The sequence below is a fragment of the Mixophyes fleayi genome, chromosome 2 (genome assembly GCF_038048845.1).
Source record: "Mixophyes fleayi isolate aMixFle1 chromosome 2, aMixFle1.hap1, whole genome shotgun sequence".
Taxonomy (NCBI): Eukaryota; Metazoa; Chordata; class Amphibia; order Anura; family Limnodynastidae; genus Mixophyes; species Mixophyes fleayi.
In genome coordinates this window covers 373,773,476-373,791,834 of record NC_134403.1, presented here as the reverse complement: position 1 = coordinate 373,791,834, position 18,359 = coordinate 373,773,476, and the positions used below count along the sequence as shown (strand labels likewise).

The 18,359-nt window shown below is 45.4% G+C and overlaps 1 protein-coding gene across 4 annotated transcripts in view; it reads right to left on the bottom strand.

The window, feature by feature from the left end:
- POLQ (DNA polymerase theta) overlaps nucleotides 1-18,359 on the bottom strand; it is a 53,719-nt gene that overhangs the window by 9,316 nt on the left and 26,044 nt on the right. For all 4 annotated transcript variants that reach the window (XM_075197454.1, XM_075197455.1, XM_075197456.1 and 1 more), the window contains exons 16-23: nucleotides 15,394-15,637; nucleotides 7,225-9,941; nucleotides 6,943-7,086; nucleotides 6,069-6,271; nucleotides 2,798-3,038; nucleotides 2,508-2,701; nucleotides 2,084-2,221; nucleotides 1,551-1,725 (exon numbers count right to left, since the gene is read on the bottom strand). In XM_075197454.1, the coding sequence (XP_075053555.1) occupies nucleotides 1,551-1,725; nucleotides 2,084-2,221; nucleotides 2,508-2,701; nucleotides 2,798-3,038; nucleotides 6,069-6,271; nucleotides 6,943-7,086; nucleotides 7,225-9,941; nucleotides 15,394-15,637 (4,056 nt within the window). The remainder of the gene's footprint in view (nucleotides 1-1,550; nucleotides 1,726-2,083; nucleotides 2,222-2,507; nucleotides 2,702-2,797; nucleotides 3,039-6,068; nucleotides 6,272-6,942; nucleotides 7,087-7,224; nucleotides 9,942-15,393; nucleotides 15,638-18,359) is intronic.

The window sequence follows — 18,359 nt, the reverse complement described above, 5'->3', positions numbered from 1 at the left end:
GGGACATGGGGTGCCTGTGGCGAGGTGGCTCTGGGACATGGGGTGCCTGTGGCGGTGTGGCTCTGGGACATGGGGTGCCTGTGGCGGTGTGGCTCTGGGACATGGGGAGCCTGTGGCGGTGTGGCTCTGGGACATGGGGTGCCTGTGGCGGTGTGGCTCTGGGACATGGGGTGCCTGTGGCGGTGTGGCTCTGGGACAAGGGGTACCTGTGGCGGTGTGGCTCTGGGACATGGGGTGCCTGTGGCGGTGTGGCTCTGGGACATGGGGTGCCTGTGGCGGTGTGGCTCTGGGACATGGGGTGCCTGTGGCGGTGTGGCTCTGGGACAAGGGGTACCTGTGGCGGTGTGGCTCTGGGACATGGGGAGCCTGTGGCGGTGTGGCTCTGGGACATGGGGAGCCTGTGGCGGTGTGGCTCTGGGACAAGGGGTGCCTGTGTCGGTGTGGCTCTGGGACATGGGGTGCCTGTGGCGGTGTGGCTCTGGGACAAGGGGTACCTGTGGCGGTGTGGCTCTGGGACATGGGGTGCCTGTGGCGGTGTGGCTCTGGGACATGGGGTGCCTGTGGCGGTGTGGCTCTGGGACAAGGGGTACCTGTGGCGGTGTGGCTCTGGGACATGGGGAGCCTGTGGCGGTGTGGCTCTGGGACATGGGGAGCCTGTGGCGGTGTGGCTCTGGGACAAGGGGTGCCTGTGTCGGTGTGGCTCTGGGACATGGGGAGCCTGTGGCGGTGTGGCTCTGGGACATGGGGAGCCTGTGGCGGTGTGGCTCTGGGACATGGGGTGCCTGTGGCGGTGTGGCTCTGGGACATGGGGAGCCTGTGGCGGTGTGGCTCTGGGACATGGGGTGCCTGTGACGGTGTGGCTCTGGGACAAGGGGTACCTGTGGCGGTGTGGCTCTGGGACATGGGGAGCCTGTGGCGGTGTGGCTCTGGGACATGGGGTGCCTTTGGCGGTGTGGCTCTGGGACATGGGGTGCCTGTGGCGGTGTGGCTCTGGGACATGGGGTACCTGTGGCGGTGTGGCTCTGGGACAAGGGGTACCTGTGGCGGTGTGGCTCTGGGACAAGGGGTACCTGTGGCGGTGTGGCTCTGGGACATGGGGAGCCTGTGGCGGTGTGGCTCTGGGACATGGGGTGCCTTTGGCGGTGTGGCTCTGGGACATGGGGTGCCTGTGGCGGTGTGGCTCTGGGACATGGGGTGCCTGTGGCGGTGTGGCTCTGGGACATGGGGTGCCTGTGGCGGTGTGGCTCTGGGACATGGGGTGCCTGTGGCGGTGTGGCTCTGGGACAAGGGGTACCTGTGGCGGTGTGGCTCTGGGACAAGGGGTACCTGTGGCGGTGTGGCTCTGGGACAAGGGGTACCTGTGGCGGTGTGGCTCTGGGACAAGGGGTACCTGTGGCGGTGTGGCTCTGGGACAAGGGGTACCTGTGGCGGTGTGGCTCTGGGACAAGGGGTACCTGTGGCGGTGTGGCTCTGGGACAAGGGGTACCTGTGGCGGTGTGGCTATGGGACAAGGGGTACCTGTGGCGGTGTGGCTATGGGACAAGGGGTACCTGTGGCGGTGTGGGTCTGGGAGATCGGGTAGATTCGTTCCATGCACAGAGATGGACTGAAACTCTTCTCTCTCTGTAATGGGAAGACGACCTTCGTCATGGCATTAGTGATTCTCTTCCATTCCAGGATCAGACCAGGAAGAGGGTGCAGAGGTTTCAATTTCTCCAGAACATCCTGATAACAAGGACAAGAAAACATTTATTATCCGACAGAGATGTGTGGTTCCACTACTGGACAAAACTCAACAACAATGCTGTAAAGGTCTTTTTGTCATTATCCAGTTATTATGTAATTCTATAAACTATAACACACACAACAAAAAATCACATCTAGTTACTTACAGCCCCACTTCCCTTGTATTTCATGTAGGTGTCTCAGTGTTTTAGTGCTGGAGGTAAACTGAGAAATTATCCGCAAACTTTTAAACAAAAAGAAGAACAATGTGGACAGACAGTGGGACAGAATAATGATTGGAAAGTGTCTGTCTCACTGACACGGTGTCATTTCACACATAATACTCAGATTATTGTACCTTTGTAGTACTGAACTGCTTGCTAAGCCGAACTCTGTTCCCCGTCACCGCTGCTCTCCTTGTGTACCCCAACGTCTTCTTGTTTCCCTGCCCTTTCAGATCTCCATTGGGGTGGAGTTTAAGTTCAATGAACAGCACCTAAACAAGTGCAAGACATAAAACTATAACAACAGCAAACATATGAGGAACATGACCGGAAACTTGCGCTCTCACAGAAGTAGCAGTAAATCATCTGCCGAAATTGTGGACCTGTGCACTATTAAACTAGTAAAAACCAGCCGAAGAGACGCTTGTCTCGCTCAGATGCGTCGAGAAGTCACAAGACATATTTACTTCTATGACTACAGAGAATCTTTCTCGTTCCTTTCTGAGATTCCAGTTGCCGCCCATTTTTCTAAGAAGCCAAATAAAATTCCACCAGTACCTGAGCGACGTCATCGGGACTAGTCAAGGAGAAGCTGTGTCCGGCCAGCTGGTACGCCTGGACCTCCGTCTCATTCAGCTTGGCTTGCATGATGTGTTTCTGCATCTCACACTCCTCTGTGCTGAACCCAATACCGTTCAGTTCCAGGAGAGCCAGGCAGTACTGGGAAGGCATCTCCATCTTGGAGAAGACATCTGAGGGTGGCGAAATGCGTTAACACGTGTGTGCAGTTACATCACGGTTCTGTCAGTAAATAATTATATTCACAGCCATTAGTAGCAGGTCGTTACCTTGCAGTTTATCCTTCTCTAACAAGTTGTGTAGTTTGTTCATTGTGCTAAAAACAAGAACAGACTCTATGGCTGCTCTGTAGCGCCCCGACTGGTCACAGCTAGCACTGAGTCCTAGGCTCTGAACTCCCTGCCCAGTTCCCACTCCGTCCAGCAGGGGGAGCTCATTTGGAAGGAAGTTTGCTACCATGTTGTGAAGAGTTCGTTCTTTGGAGCCTGGGTCTAGTAACCAACAAGCCACCTACAAAACAAGAAGTCATTACAAGATAGAAGATTATACAGTCACCACACTTAGCATTCATACAACTTTACCCCTATACATTTTAGGGTCTGGAAAAATTAAGAACAAGTTGACGCTGAACAAAACTTAATTTGCCGATTGATTTCCAATGGACAGTAATGTAACATATTATTTTTATTGTATTATGTCCCTAGAAAAGCGGACACATTCGGACCTCTTCTCTTCCTCTTGGTGCCTCACATATGTGGACAACATAAAGCACTCAGAAGACAGTGCTGCCACCCAAGCAACATAATTATCATGAGTTCTATATATCTGGAGGTTTCCCCCATACCACCAATGTATGAAATGTTCCAGTAACTGCAGGAAAATGATTTGACTCCTTACCACACAAATTAGGCTCTTTACCAGAAGACATTCAGATTCAATACTTGTTCTCCTACTGGCTGTAACCAGCTGTCAGAGTCTGAATTAGACATGACTGAAAGCAAATCACAACGGGCCTGTCATTAAGGAACGTTAAGCAACAGTAAGTAAGGCAAAACCATGTTGCATTGGAGGGGGAGATAAATGTAAAATGTGATGCCAGATTCATATTTGGGGTAGGCCATGTCCTAAATCAACTTTAAATTTCAGTGTACAAATAAGCTATCAAGTATTTGTACGCTACATGATAAACAGCCAGTATTTAACTTATGTGCAAAATAATAAACTGATTTGCACCCCTTGTATTGTAACATGGTTTTATCCAGAAAACTTGAGTAACAAAACTTACTCAATTTTTTGCTTAACTTTCCTTAATGAATCAGGCCCAACGTGTATGGGTATAAAAAAAGACACTAAAATGTATTGAATGGGTCAGATGGAGACTTCGAGGGACGATGTACGGACACTAATCGGACCATAGATCTGGACACTTGGGTGAAGTCGCTGGACCTGACGGTATAGGATCAGCGACAGACGGAGCGACACAATAATCTCAACTTCTTCCAGTCACAGTGACAAAGTCAACCCAGTAAAACCAGCGTTTGGGCAGCAAGAAGTTCTTCTATTCCTAAACTTCAAATTACTGGATAGTGGGTAGGGAACGTTATATATCTTGTTAAACTAAAACAGTGGCAGCTGTAACAATGTTTCCTAGTTGTTATATAAAAATTGCGTAGGAAAAGATACATACTCCATGAATCAGTCTCATCTACACTTCATTCTTAATGTTTCTGAAGACCAATGACTGCATCCCTGATGATGTGCTTATATACAGCACTGAAGGTTAGCGAGAAAACATCTTTTTCCCAGGGCTCTATGATAATGCCATCTAACGCTCAGCGCTATGGAGAGGATCATACGGGGTTAGGATGAGCAGGTTGTATTTAATAGTCTGGTCTCGCTGGCGGGGGAAAGATGTGTAGTGGTTAATTACATGCTGCTACATCTGTATGGCCTCCTGCCTTTGATGATAATCCAATAACCCTTAACACAGATAAACTGATTGCAGAGTGAGCTCAGACTTAATCCTGAGATGATTCCAACTAGTTAGTGTGTTGCACTCCGTTCCTTATCAGTCGTGGGAAGCAGAGAACAGATCTGCAGCCAGAATCCTAATTACAAATGTAAAATCCTCAGTTGTTGGGGGGAGGAAGAGTGACAAGTGGAACTTCCACAAAAAATGAGGACAAGACGTAATATGAACTATAATAATGAACCATTGTAGGAGGGACTGAAACACGTGAGAGAGAAACAGACGACAGCGACAGAAACCACTATCAGAAGAGAAAAGTAGAAAGTAGAAAAGAGCAACAGATACTACAACTTGTGAAAAACAGGAGCAGTTATGAATTCAGGAGAAAAACAGGGGATGTAATTAATCGTACATAGATGTTCTCTCTCTGTTATGTTATATTAGGGAAATGACCATCAGATGGGTTGTTATGGGTTACAGCACCTGTTGTGCACCAGTTTTCATTAACATCCCCAAATTCCAATATAAAAACAGAAAACAAACTAGGTTCCAAAGCAGCTTACTTCTCGGAATAATGTTTCAGGATCTGACCAGGGCAGTTGTTTGGCAGATCGCAGGTAGCACAATATTACCACCTATCAGGAGACAGGATCCCCTCTATGTGCCAATCAAAATTACGTCAGATAATTTAAAATAATCGGAGTCACTCAAAACCAAACTGCCCAATAAAATCACAACTTGGGTGGCCTCCGGAAGAGATATTAGACACAAATAGGAAACACCTACATATATATTTGTATACAGTCACAGAGGAAAAAGGGACACAAAAAAAAGTGTTTATCGGTCATGATTTGGTATTGGATGAGTGTGATCCGGTGATATAAGATGCTCTGTTTCCCAGATTCTGCAGCTTAGTCTATGCTCTATAGACAAAAGACACAAAGCTATGGGGAGAAAAGTTACTGAGATATCAAACGTACATCTGTATTGTGGTAAAGTGTTATCTACAGACGTAATAAGCAGAAGGCGGCCAGGATCCTGACCTGTTATCTGTGTGAGAGGAAGGAAACATCAATAAGGATCTGACTAGATGAGTGCAGCCAAATGTACATGAGACAAGAGGTTCCCTATAGAATATATTACATATCCGACCATTAAAGTGCCCACAGACAGAATCTGGGATCCTATTGGATGTGCAACACTGGACTAGGTGACCTAGATCATTACAAGTCCGCTATCTACTTCCTTTGACCTGCATAATGGAGCCATTGTCATTATGACAGGAAACAGGAAGAGAATGATTAAAGATTCAGATTGAAAAACAGACACATTTACAAACATGTACAAGATCACATAGGATCTGTTCATTCCATCATTAATGTAGCTGCACACAGATCCAGTCCTGCTGGGCACTACTAAAAAAAATATTGTAAAAAGTGAATGTAAATCAAATAATAAATCCCGGGGAATTTAGACATTTCTGCAGTTACTGGGATTATTTTGCAGACACCCAGGAATGGGGCAGGCAGGAAGCTGAATGGTGATTTCATATTTAATAGAAGCTGTAGAACCTTTGGGTCCTGGAAGTGTCCTGTGACGGAGACTCTGCAGCCCAGGAGGAGAGCTTTGTACTGCTCGATGAAGTTATACATGACGATGGTGCTCAGTTGCTCAGGGGGACTGGTCTGCTGCAACGTGGTCTGGAGGTACCACAGCCGCTCCTTCACTGACAGGCTCTGGTCAAGCGGAGGGGGAGCGAGGCTAGAGCTGATGTCTACAAAGAGCACAGACAGGTTTATTATGTTCAGGATACAATTTATTCTGGAAGTTGACTTATTTACTATAGCTTCGCTTGTTATTGCTGGTTGTAATCAATTCCCGCATTCACCATGATTAAATGGCCACTAGGTGGCACTGTTAGGGGCATAAGGTAGATCCACCTTGGTGTAGAAAGTATGGCAGGTTCTATTCATGGTAGACAATTTCTATATACAGTGCTCCCTCTTTATAACACCATGCGCCCTTACTGCAAGGTCTATTTATTTTCTCTACAAAAGTACATTAAAGTATATTACCAGTATTGGTTTATGTTTTAGGCCGGTGGTATTAGGAGGAAGCCCTGTACTTCAGGAAGGTATAATGTACTGTTGACTTTTAACTACACATTTGTTGAAAAGTAAAGTGTAACGAAGTATCACCATACCCTCCTATCACTAATGAGAACCCGAGACTCAAAATCTGGTCATATTATGCAATCTTGTTGTTCGCCTAATCTCTGAACAACCACATGTGCGGTCAACTGGGCCAAACACGATCTGAACGGGTGACGCATTGGGGTCAGCCGATGTCCATATAAACTTCATCTGATGCAATTTTACAGCCAGACAATGAAGACCCTAACAACCCCACACAGGACAGTGGTTTGATGGCAGCACACACACATACCGGACAGGTCCTGCTCGCTCTGTAAGGACAGGTAATAGGCATCTTTCCCTCCCCAGCATACAGCCAGGCCCACCAGCAGAACGTCATCCCAGCCCTGGATGGAGAGGCCATCATCCTTGCTCTGCGCCTGGCCAGGTGACTGAACTATGAGATAACAGAAGATTCAATTATCATTCTGGCTTCAGTAGTTTTATCTAGTCCTTTATAAATAAATAAATACTGAATGTACTTCTTGTCTCTCCCTCATTCTCATGATCTATAGCAGAAAATAACAACATTCACCTTGTTTAAACCTCCCACCGATGCACGACTTGGATGTCGGACGCTGCGTTCTACGTTCACAGGCCACAGACAGGGAAAACTTCTTCTGGCTCTTCCATTCCTTCAGGAACGTCTGAAAGAGAGTCTGGTCACTTGACACATCAATGATGCTGAACTCTTCTGAGCTGGATGAGGGGAGAGGGAAGGAGTCCTGGGACAACTGCAAGGAGAAGTCCTCATCTATAACAGAGGTGTCTTTAATAGGTTCAATCCCAGGAACCTCCTTATTGTCCAAAACGTTACTTTGAGACCCAAAAAACTCCTCCTCTGCCTCCATGGACCGAACGACTGAGCCGCTCACAGATTCTATTCTTTGCATCTTGGTTCCAGGCTTAAAGGCGGACATCCCGATCATTCTCCCCGATGTACACTCACTGGGTGGTGTGGGGGGAACAAGTTCATTCCTGCTCTCAGGTCTGGAGTTAGGTTTCCCTGTATTTTCTGAGGCATCAATGGGGGTGGAATTCCGATTTTCATCGTGTAGAAAACGATGACTGCTAGATGGTGTGTGGGGGATATCCTCTGGATCTGGACAAAACAGCCTAGAGAAGCTGTGCCTCTCACTCTTATCACTGACAATAACAGACTGCTTAGGACAAGAAGTACTGGGGTCAGAATTAGACTTGATATTACCTGTAGGACTTGGCCACTGATCTAAAAGGTCCTTCATCCCTTGAGTCATGCTAAATGACAGATTAGACCATTCTGTCTGATTTCTTATTATTTCCGCCTCTTCAAGTATTTCCAGCTCTTTCTCTTCCACATTTTCTACTGAACAGGTAATTTTATCTGGGCGTTCTTTCTCCCTTCCTAAGTCTGGAGGTAGCTCCAAATGATCCAGAACCTCCACCATTTGGAAGGAATCGAGCTGAGAGAACATAATTGATGCTTCGTCACACTTTAAGGGTTGGTTCTGCTCCTCAACGATTACATTGATGGAAGAATCTTCCTGATTCGAAGCATCCATATCTTCTTTCTTGCTGTCAGATGGTGAGGGCAGTCCGGGCTTATCTAGTTTAGAACAGTTCCCAAGATCCTCATTGAAGCTGTCAAACAAGAAACTATCACTCATGTTCATGCTGGTTTCTACCACTTTATTACATCCCAAAAGGTCATCTGTGAAACCTTGGCTGTGTCCGTGAGGCATTTCAATATCAGCACCAAGGAGTGAATCTCTCTCTTCTTTGGTTGTCTGGCTATGGCAGGATTGGAACAAGTTCTGGAGTTGTGTATCGGTGAGAGACAAATCATTTCCGTTGGGCTCCATGATATTTTCTGTGACCTTAATTTCAGGCTGAATTTCTGTCCGTTTTAAGCATTCATCAGGATCATTTGAGCAGCTTAACGGGTCATTTATGGAATTCCCAGTCTCTTGTTTTAGGTTTACTTCAGTCTTGCTTGGCTCCACCACATTAACACACGTTACGTCCCTGAGCAGCACAGTGTCAGCAGGGCTTTGCCTGTCAGAGTACTGTTGCGGCAGCTCAGCTGCTAGCTTCAAATCTCTGACTCCCGGCTCCCTCTCAGATGCCACCTGCTGCTGTATTAACTTATCAGTCTGAGTATCCAACTGGAAACTGTCCTCAAAGGTCCTCGATGCTATATACAAATCTGGTGACCGGCTGTTCTGAGGAGAACGTGCACCACAGACAAGAGGTTTTGTTTCTTCTGAAGCTGGTTCATTCTCTTTACTTTTGGTAATTGTCCCATTGTGTATGTGAACAGGTCCAGAAACAGCTTTGATCCTTGGCGAGTGTTCTTCGGTTCTATCTGGCGGCTGGCAGTCATCAGGTGGTTGTGTTATTGGAACTTTTGTAACGTCTGTGTTAGTGATCTTTACTAGACTGTTTAGGGACACCTCTATTGTTTGTAATTTCGCAGCCTCTGCTCCCGCGGTCTCTTTTATTACCGTCCTCGCATCACTATCCACTATCTCAGCTGGAACCTGCGCTATTACATTGTCGCTAGGGTCAAATGGCAGCCTACATGGATTGGAGTTTGTACCGAGTGCAGTATTCCCCAAGTGATCACCTTGTGGGGTTTTACAGGTCATTACTGAAGTTCTACTGTCAACAGAGTTGTCCACAATTTTCTGATCACCATCAGTAAATGCCAGAACTGACAATCTGCTCTCTGTACTATTCATTTGTCTCCTTTCAGAATCATTTAATGACAAATGTTCAGGAATATTCTCTTTACATCTATCCATAATAATCTCTGTATGGGTTTCTGGGGGCCCTCCAGGAAACGTATCCTTACACTCCTCCAGATTCACATTGCCAGCTGGAGTGGTTTTCCCTTGAAACTTAATATCCACACGGTCAGGACCTGAACTTTGTTTACTTCTTTTTGCATGTGGGAAAGAGTTCATTTCTGAATTCTTCCCAGCAGAGGTTGAGGCCTTTTCTGACATTCCCTCTTGCTTAGAGAAAGTGTCCAAGTTTGTGACAAAAGAAGAGCTGGACGAGGAACTGAAAGAGGAGTCAAAGCTTGTATCAGGATTCCATCGAATCCCCATCATCGCCAAGTCTTCCTTCAGCAGCCTCCTTGCCTCCTCCACAATAAGCTCGGCTGCCTCTCTCTCAGTCAGTCCCTTTTTCCCCGATATCCAGATACATCGAGTGGCTCGGCGACGCTCCTGAACGGCCTCCTCATCTTCATCCACGGCTCTGCGAACACTAAACACGAGGAGAAGACCTGATTACAACTCTGAACAAGTTCAGCATAAAAACACACAAAGTATATATTACGACTGGAGTTTTGGTACCAAATAAAATAATTATTGCACCAAAATGATTAATAATCAACCAAATATCCTAATGACGCTTGAAACATAACTATATCAGCAGCTGTTCTCTTAAATATAACAAAATTACTATAAACAGCGTAAGACTGCGCTCGATATAGATTGTATAAAAAAACAGAATTGTAAAAACCAACCATGCTTGTGACCAATATAATAAAATCCTAATTTATTAAAAAAACACAAACACAATTACAAATTATATATATATATATATATATATATATATATATATATATATATATATATATATATATCTATATCTATATCTATAATATAAATGTCTAGTGGCGTGTGTTAGTCTGTCTGTGTGTGTGTGTGGAAAAAATAAAACCAAGCTGCAGCGCCACCTGCTGGGCGGAGTTATACACTGACCTACTAAATTCTTAGTGTGTGTGGGGAAAAAAATTCAGAAAGGGCTGAAATTTGGTATACTAAGATGTTTTTAATTTGTTAATTTAATTTGTTAATTGTTAAAAGTGTTTATAAAGATTTAAAAAAAATATATATATATATTTCTTGAAGGAGAAGTGACAGTTGGGAGTGGTTGGTGGTTGCTGGGGGTGACAGTGGGGAGTGGTTGGTGGTTGCCGGGGGTGACAGAGTGAGAGGAGTGTGATACTCAGGACAGCTGAGAGAGATCCCTGTGTCTGGATAGACATCTGGATAGATGTGGCGATGAAAATGAAGGATGAGGTGATGGAGAAGAATGATGAGGTGGTGACATGTGGACAAAACCACGTTGAAAAATGGCGCTTACGTCGGGAAGTAACGCTCTTCCCCTGAGGAGGCCTGGGCTAGGCCCAAATGCATGACAAGAACCTTTTTAACACCTTAAGTAGCTTGATTTGACTAGAATGCATGAGTATCATGCACGGGTTAACATATATATATATATAATAAAATGATACACTGTAGTGTTCTAAAGTAATTAAGAGTAACCTCTCATATGAAAATATTCAGTTCTCCAAATCGAAAACTGACTCCAACAGAAATATCTTTCCAATTAGAATAATATAACAGGCAATGGGAACATAATAAATCCTGTAATATGTATTCACAAAGTCCCAAACCTCCAAAATACAGTAAGTAATGTTCTCCTGAGAGGCCAGAGGTCTATTTCAGAGTCAGGTATTTAGCAAGAGAAATAGAAAATGTAAATCATTTTAGTAGAGATGCGTTATTATATCTTCATTGACCCCTTCGATAAAGTCGCTAACGAAGCAACGAAACGCGTCAGTGAATTAATACTGTTATTGTTCTTCTAAATACAACCCAAGATCCCGCTACACCTTGAGACTACTTATTACCATAGACGCTGTGGGTCCAATAACGCATTTCTACTAGGGGTGTGCACCGGCCACTTTTCGTGTTTTGGGTTCTGATTAGCTTCAGGTTTTGGGTTCCGATTGGTTTTGCCAAAACACCCCATTCAAGGTTTTGGTTCTGATTTAGGGTTCTGATTTTTTTTTTTTAAAAAAAGCATAAAAAGTGCTAAAATCCATATTTTTTGGGTTTTTTTCACTCCTACACTATTATTAACCTCAATAATATTCATTTCCACTCATTTCCAGTCTATTCTGAACACCTCGCAATATTGTTTTTAGGCCAAAAGGTTGCACCCAGGTAGCTGGATGTCTAAGCTAAGCGACACAAGTGGGCGGCACAAACACGTGGCCCATCTAGGAGTGGCACTGCAGTGGCAGACAGGATGGCAGTTTCAAAAGCTAGGCCTCAAAGAGCACATAATGCCAAAAAAGGTGCAAGATGGAATTGTCCTTGGGCCCTCCCACCCACCCTTATGTTGGTGAAATAGGACATGCGCACTTTAACAATTTTTGACTGCAGGAACAGTGAAAGTAGTTAAATATTGCAGTACTAATTTTTTTTGACTGCAGGAACAGTGAACGTAGTTAAATATTGCAGTACTAATTTTTCTGGACTGCAGGAACAGTGAACGTAGTTAAATATTGCAGTACTAATTTTTCTGGACTGCAGGAACAGTGAACGTAGTTTAATATTGCAGTACTAATTTTTCTTGACTGCAGGAACAGTGAACATTGTTAAATATTGCAGTACTAATTTTTCTGGACAGCAGGAACAGTGAACGTAGTTTAATATTGCAGTACTATTTTTTCTTGACTGCAGGAACAGTGATCGTAGTTAAATATTGCAGAACTAATTTTTCTTGACTGCAGGAACAGTGAACGTAGTTTAATATTGCAGTACTAATTTTTCTATACTGCAGGAACAGTGAACGTAGTTAGATATTGCAGTAGAAATTCCTTTTTACTGCAGGAACAGTGAACGTAGTTAGATGTTGCAGTACTAATTTTTTTATAATTTTTTTTTTATAATTTTTTTATAGCAATGGACTTAGCAGGACAAAGCACAGGACACAGCACCACTGGACTCAGCAGGACAGAGCACCACTGGACTCAGCAGGACACAGCACCACTGGACTCAGCAGGACAGAGCACAGGACACAGCACCACTGGACTCAGCAGGACAGAGCACAGGACACAGCACCACTGGACTCAGCAGGACACAGCACAGGACACAGCACCACTGGACTCAGCAGGACAGAGCACAGGACACAGCACCACTGGACTCAGCAGGACAGAGCACCACTGGACTCAGCAGGACAGAGCACAGGACACAGCACCACTGGACTCAGCAGGACAGAGCACAGGACACAGCACCACTGGACTCAGCAGGACAGAGCACAGGACACAGCACCACTGGACTCAGCAGGACAGAGCACAGGACACAGCACCACTGGACTGAGCAGGACACAGCACAGGACACAGCACCACTGGACTCAGCAGGACAGAGCACAGGACACAGCACCACTGGACTGAGCAGGACACAGCACAGCACGAGAAAGAGCAGGACAGAGGACCACCTAACACACCCTCCCTCTTCCCTGATCAATGCCTGAGTGAAGATGGCGGCGGCAAGCGGGGAATTTATAGAATCCGAGTATCGCGAGCTCAGACGGTGGGAATTGGACTCATAGCCTCGTTTTCAGTTTTTCTCAGCTCCGGAAATACCCGAACAGTGCTCGGATCGCCCTCGGATCTGCACTGTTCGGGTGGACTCGGATTGCGATAATCCGAGTCCGCTCATCCCTGATTTCTACTAACTTGGAGAAAGATTTGCATTTTCTATTTCTCTTGCTAAATACCTGACTCTGAAACAGACTACCTCTGGCCTCTTAGGAGAACATCACTTACTTACTATATTTTGGAGGTTTGGGACTTCGTGGATATATCTTCCTTAAACACATTGCAGGATTTATTACATTCCCATTGCCGGTCATATTACTCCTACAAGGATCTCTCTATTCGGAAAGACATATTTCTGTGTTTTTATTAATATATATATATATATATATATATGTTATAATTAATTGTGTTTTTTAATAAATGAGGATTTTATTATATTGGTCATAGAAATGATGGGTTTTTAAGATTCCGTTTTCTATATAATCTGTATAAACTGCTTCTAGTAAATATTGCACCAAGAAAGAACCTTGCAGGACAACAGAGTTTACAATCTCCGTCAGCGGAGATTCGTTAGAGACAAAACAAGGGAGATAAATGTGAGAGGCAGATAAAACCAATAAGGACAAGACACATTGTGATCTACAGAGAACAATATGGTCTCTCACGCCTCTAATTAATACTTCCAGCAGCCAAGTGTTTAATATGCATTATTTACTATGTATTAAAATATGAAAACGAGATTCTGCTATTGATATGGATTTAGGCATAATCCCCAGCAGATCTAACTCCATTTAAATGTATTAATCTAGTCCCTGTGTTAATTACACACCAGAAGAATTATACAGGCTGCGGATTTGGAGCTCGTCACATAGAATGCAGAGAAATTAAAGATGACCATCTGCATCACAAAGCCATTTGTTTCATCTCCCTCTGAAAGTGTTTACGCAGCTTTAATCATTTCTGTCATAGAGAATTTATCTCAATTATGCAGTAAGATTTGGAGCCGCTGCAGCGTGGGTACAGATTGCTTCTGTAATTAACAGTTGGAGCTGTGAGAGATAACGCAAGACACCCGGGTAGGAAGTCCGCATGGGATTGTGAAATATAAAGGTTTAATAAACTAAGGGTTCTCATGAAAGCTCTGTGTAATGTATTCTGTGAGCAACCATACACAGGAGAAATACCGTCATTCTGTAACCGCTAAACTAACAACCTAAAACTTTGAAACCGACCCCCCCCCCATCCCTGCAGAAATAAAACCTGCACCCTCTTTATCAGCCTAACATGTGGCACTGGAGCACAAAGATTGGCAGCTCCAATAGTCCTGATCATCCTCTCGACCAGGAGGAAGCCATTGGGGTATAATCTTATCCCGATTCTTCCGCCACTAAGAAGACAGGAGCTGTAGCTGTTCCTTGATATTATTCAATGAACGGAGTGTGAGGAGGTCACATAACTTATGACAAGTGACCAGGAAGTGTTACGGCAGAGAATTAGCTGCTGGAACAGAGAGGGATGACTAAACCAGCTCCAGCAGCCACAGATACACTAGAAGCGTTATACGCGGATCATTCAGACGCGTTACAGTCCTGTTCCTGTCTTATACTCAGTAGTGCAGACGTAGGACCGTCATTTGTATATCTGGGTTTTCCCTCAAAATACATTGCAGTGCTTCCTATGTTTCAGGATAGCTATGCTATATCATTCCACAGTAGTTATTACCAGTCTCTAGGGTTGGGGTACTCCCTGGTGTGTCTGGGCCTCCAGAGGGATGTGTTACCCATCTCTAGGGTTGGGGTACTCCTTGGTGTGTCTGGGCCTCCAGAGGGATGTGTTACCCATCTCTAGGGTTGGGGGTACTCCCTGGTGTGTCTGGGCCTCCAGTGGGATGTGTTACCAGTCTGGAGGGTTGGGGTACGCCCTGGTGTGTCTGGGCCTCCAGTGGGATGTGTTACCAGTCTGGAGGTCGGGGTATCTTGTGATAGGTACCACATAATTAGCAGTATCACATTTGAAGTGATGAATGGCTCACATGTGTATATTTAAATGTCTGTAACTAACACTTCTGAGTGCAGGGGTCCAGTTTCTGTATTTTGTATCTGTATTAAGCCCCTCTCCTTGTTTACAATTAAGTTATAAATTGATTGAGGAACTTGCATCCCAGGGGACGCAGAAATGGGTCTGAACAGTGCAAAGGATTCTGGGACATGTCAGTAACAAGTTACACAGCACTGGATGACAATGGTTAATTATAAGATTAATGCATGATGTAAGGAGACGCAGAGGAAGATCTGCTTGTTCGCAGACAAGGTCAATCACCTTTTAAAGGGCACTGCGTTCTTCAAGGCTGTCTCAACATCGATGACATTTCCTCTTGCCAGCTCGCTGACAGTAATGAATCCGGCATTGTAAAGGGCTCTCGCCCTCTGAGCATTCAGTAAATCCAAGCGCACCAGATCACAGAGCTCTCGCTGTACACCGAACGTGAGGCGACTCTGGAACTGCGAGAGGAGAAGCTCCATGTTGTGCCAGCCCAGGCGATTACTGAATACCGTCACCATACCTGCAACACAAAGATGGTGACATTACACTGAGACTGCGATCCAATACACAGAACCTGCTACACACAGAGGGTGACATTACACCGTGACTGTGATCCAATACACAGAACCTGCTACACACAGGGTTACATTACACTGAGACTGCGATCCAATACACAGAACCTGCAACACAAAGAGGGTGACATTACACTGAGACTGCGATCCAATACACAGAACCTGCTACACACAGAGGGTGACATTACACCGTGACTGTGATCCAATACACAGAACCTGCTACACACAGAGTGTGACATTACACCGTGACTGTGATCCAATACACAGAACCTGCTACACACAGGGTGACATTACACTGAGACTGCGATCCAATACACAGAACCTGCAACACAAAGATGGTGACATTACACTGAGACTGCGATCCAATACACAGAACCTGCTACACACAGGGTGACATTACACTGACACTGCGATCCAATACACACAACCTGCTACACACAGGGTGACATTACACTGACACTGCGATCCAATACACAGAACCTGCAACACACAGAGGGTGACATTACACCGTGACTGTGATCCAATACACAGAACCTGCTACACACAGGGTGACATTACACTGAGACTGCGATCCAATACACAGAACCTGCAACACAAAGATGGTGACATTACACTGAGACTGCAATCCAATACACAGAACCTGCAACACAAAGATGGTGACATTACACTGAGACTGCGATCCAATACACAGAACCTGCTACACACAGGGTGACATTACACTGAGACTGCGATCCAATACACAGAACCTGCTACACACAGAGGGTGACATTACACCGTGACTGTGATCCAATACACAGAACCTGCTACACACGGAGGGCGACATTACACTGAGACTGTGATCCAATACACAGAACCTGCAACACAAAGAGGGTGACATTACACTGAGACTGCGATCCAATACACAGAACCTGCTACACACGGAGGGCGACATTACACTGAGACTGCGATCCAATACACAGAACCTGCTACACACAGAGTGTGACATTACACCGTCACTATGATCCAATACACAGAACCTGCAACACAAAGAGGGTGACATTACACTGAGACTGCGATCCAATACACAGAACCTGCTACACACAGGGTGACATTACACTGAGACTGCAATCTAATACACAGAACCTGCTACACACAGGGTGACATTACACTGAGACTGCAATCTAATACACAGAACCTGCAACACAAAGAGGGTGACATTACACTGAGACTGCGATCCAATACACAGAACCTGCTACACACAGGGTGACATTACACTGAGACAGCGATCCAATACACAGAACCTGCTACACACAGAGGGTGACGTAACACTGACACTGCGATCCAATACACAGAACCTGCTACACACAGAGGGTGACATTACACCGTGACTGTGATCCAATACACAGAACCTGCTACACACAGAGGGTGACATTACACTGAGACTGTGATCCAATACACAGAACATGCTACACACAGAGGGTGACATTACACTGAGACTGCGATCCAATACACAGAACCTGCTACACACAGAGGGTGACATTACACCGTGACTGTGATCCAATACACAGAACCTGCTACACACGGAGGGCGACATTACACTGAGACTGTGATCCAATACACAGAACCTGCAACACAAAGAGGGTGACATTACACTGAGACTGCGATCCAATACACAGAACCTGCTACACACGGAGGGCGACATTACACTGAGACTGCGATCCAATACACAGAACCTGCTACACACAGAGTGTGACATTACACCGTGACTGTGATCCAATACACAGAACCTGCAACACAAAGAGGGTGACATTACACTGAGACTGCGATCCAATACACAGAACCTGCTACACACAGGGTGACATTACACTGAGACTGCAATCTAATACACAGAACCTGCTACACACAGGTTGACATTACACTGAGACTGCAATCTAATACACAGAACCTGCAACACAAAGAGGGTGACATTACACTGAGACTGCGATCCAATACACAGAACCTGCTACACACAGGGTGACATTACACCGTGACTGTGATCCAATACACAGAACCTGCTACACACAGAGGGTGACGTAACACTGACACTGCGATCCAATACACAGAACCTGCTACACACAGAGGGTGACATTACACCGTGACTGTGATCCAATACACAGAACCTGCTACACACAGAGGGTGACATTACACTGAGACTGTGATCCAATACACAGAACCTGCTACACACAGAGGGTGACATTACACTGAGACTGCGATCCAATACACAGAACCTGCTACACACAGAGGGTGACATTACACCGTGACTGTGATCCAATACACAGAACCTGCTACACACGGAGGGCGACATTACACTGAGACTGTGATCCAATACACAGAACCTGCAACACAAAGAGGGTGACATTACACTGAGACTGCGATCCAATACACAGAACCTGCTACACACGGAGGGCGACATTACACTGAGACTGCGATCCAATACACAGAACCTGCTACACACAGAGGGTGACATTACACTGTGACTGTGATCCAATACACAGAACCTGCAACACAAAGAGGGTGACATTACACTGAGACTGCGATCCAATACACAGAACCTGCTACACACAGAGGGTGACATTACACCGTGACTGCAATCCAATACACAGAACCTGCTACACACAGGGTGACATTACACTGAGACTGCGATCCAATACA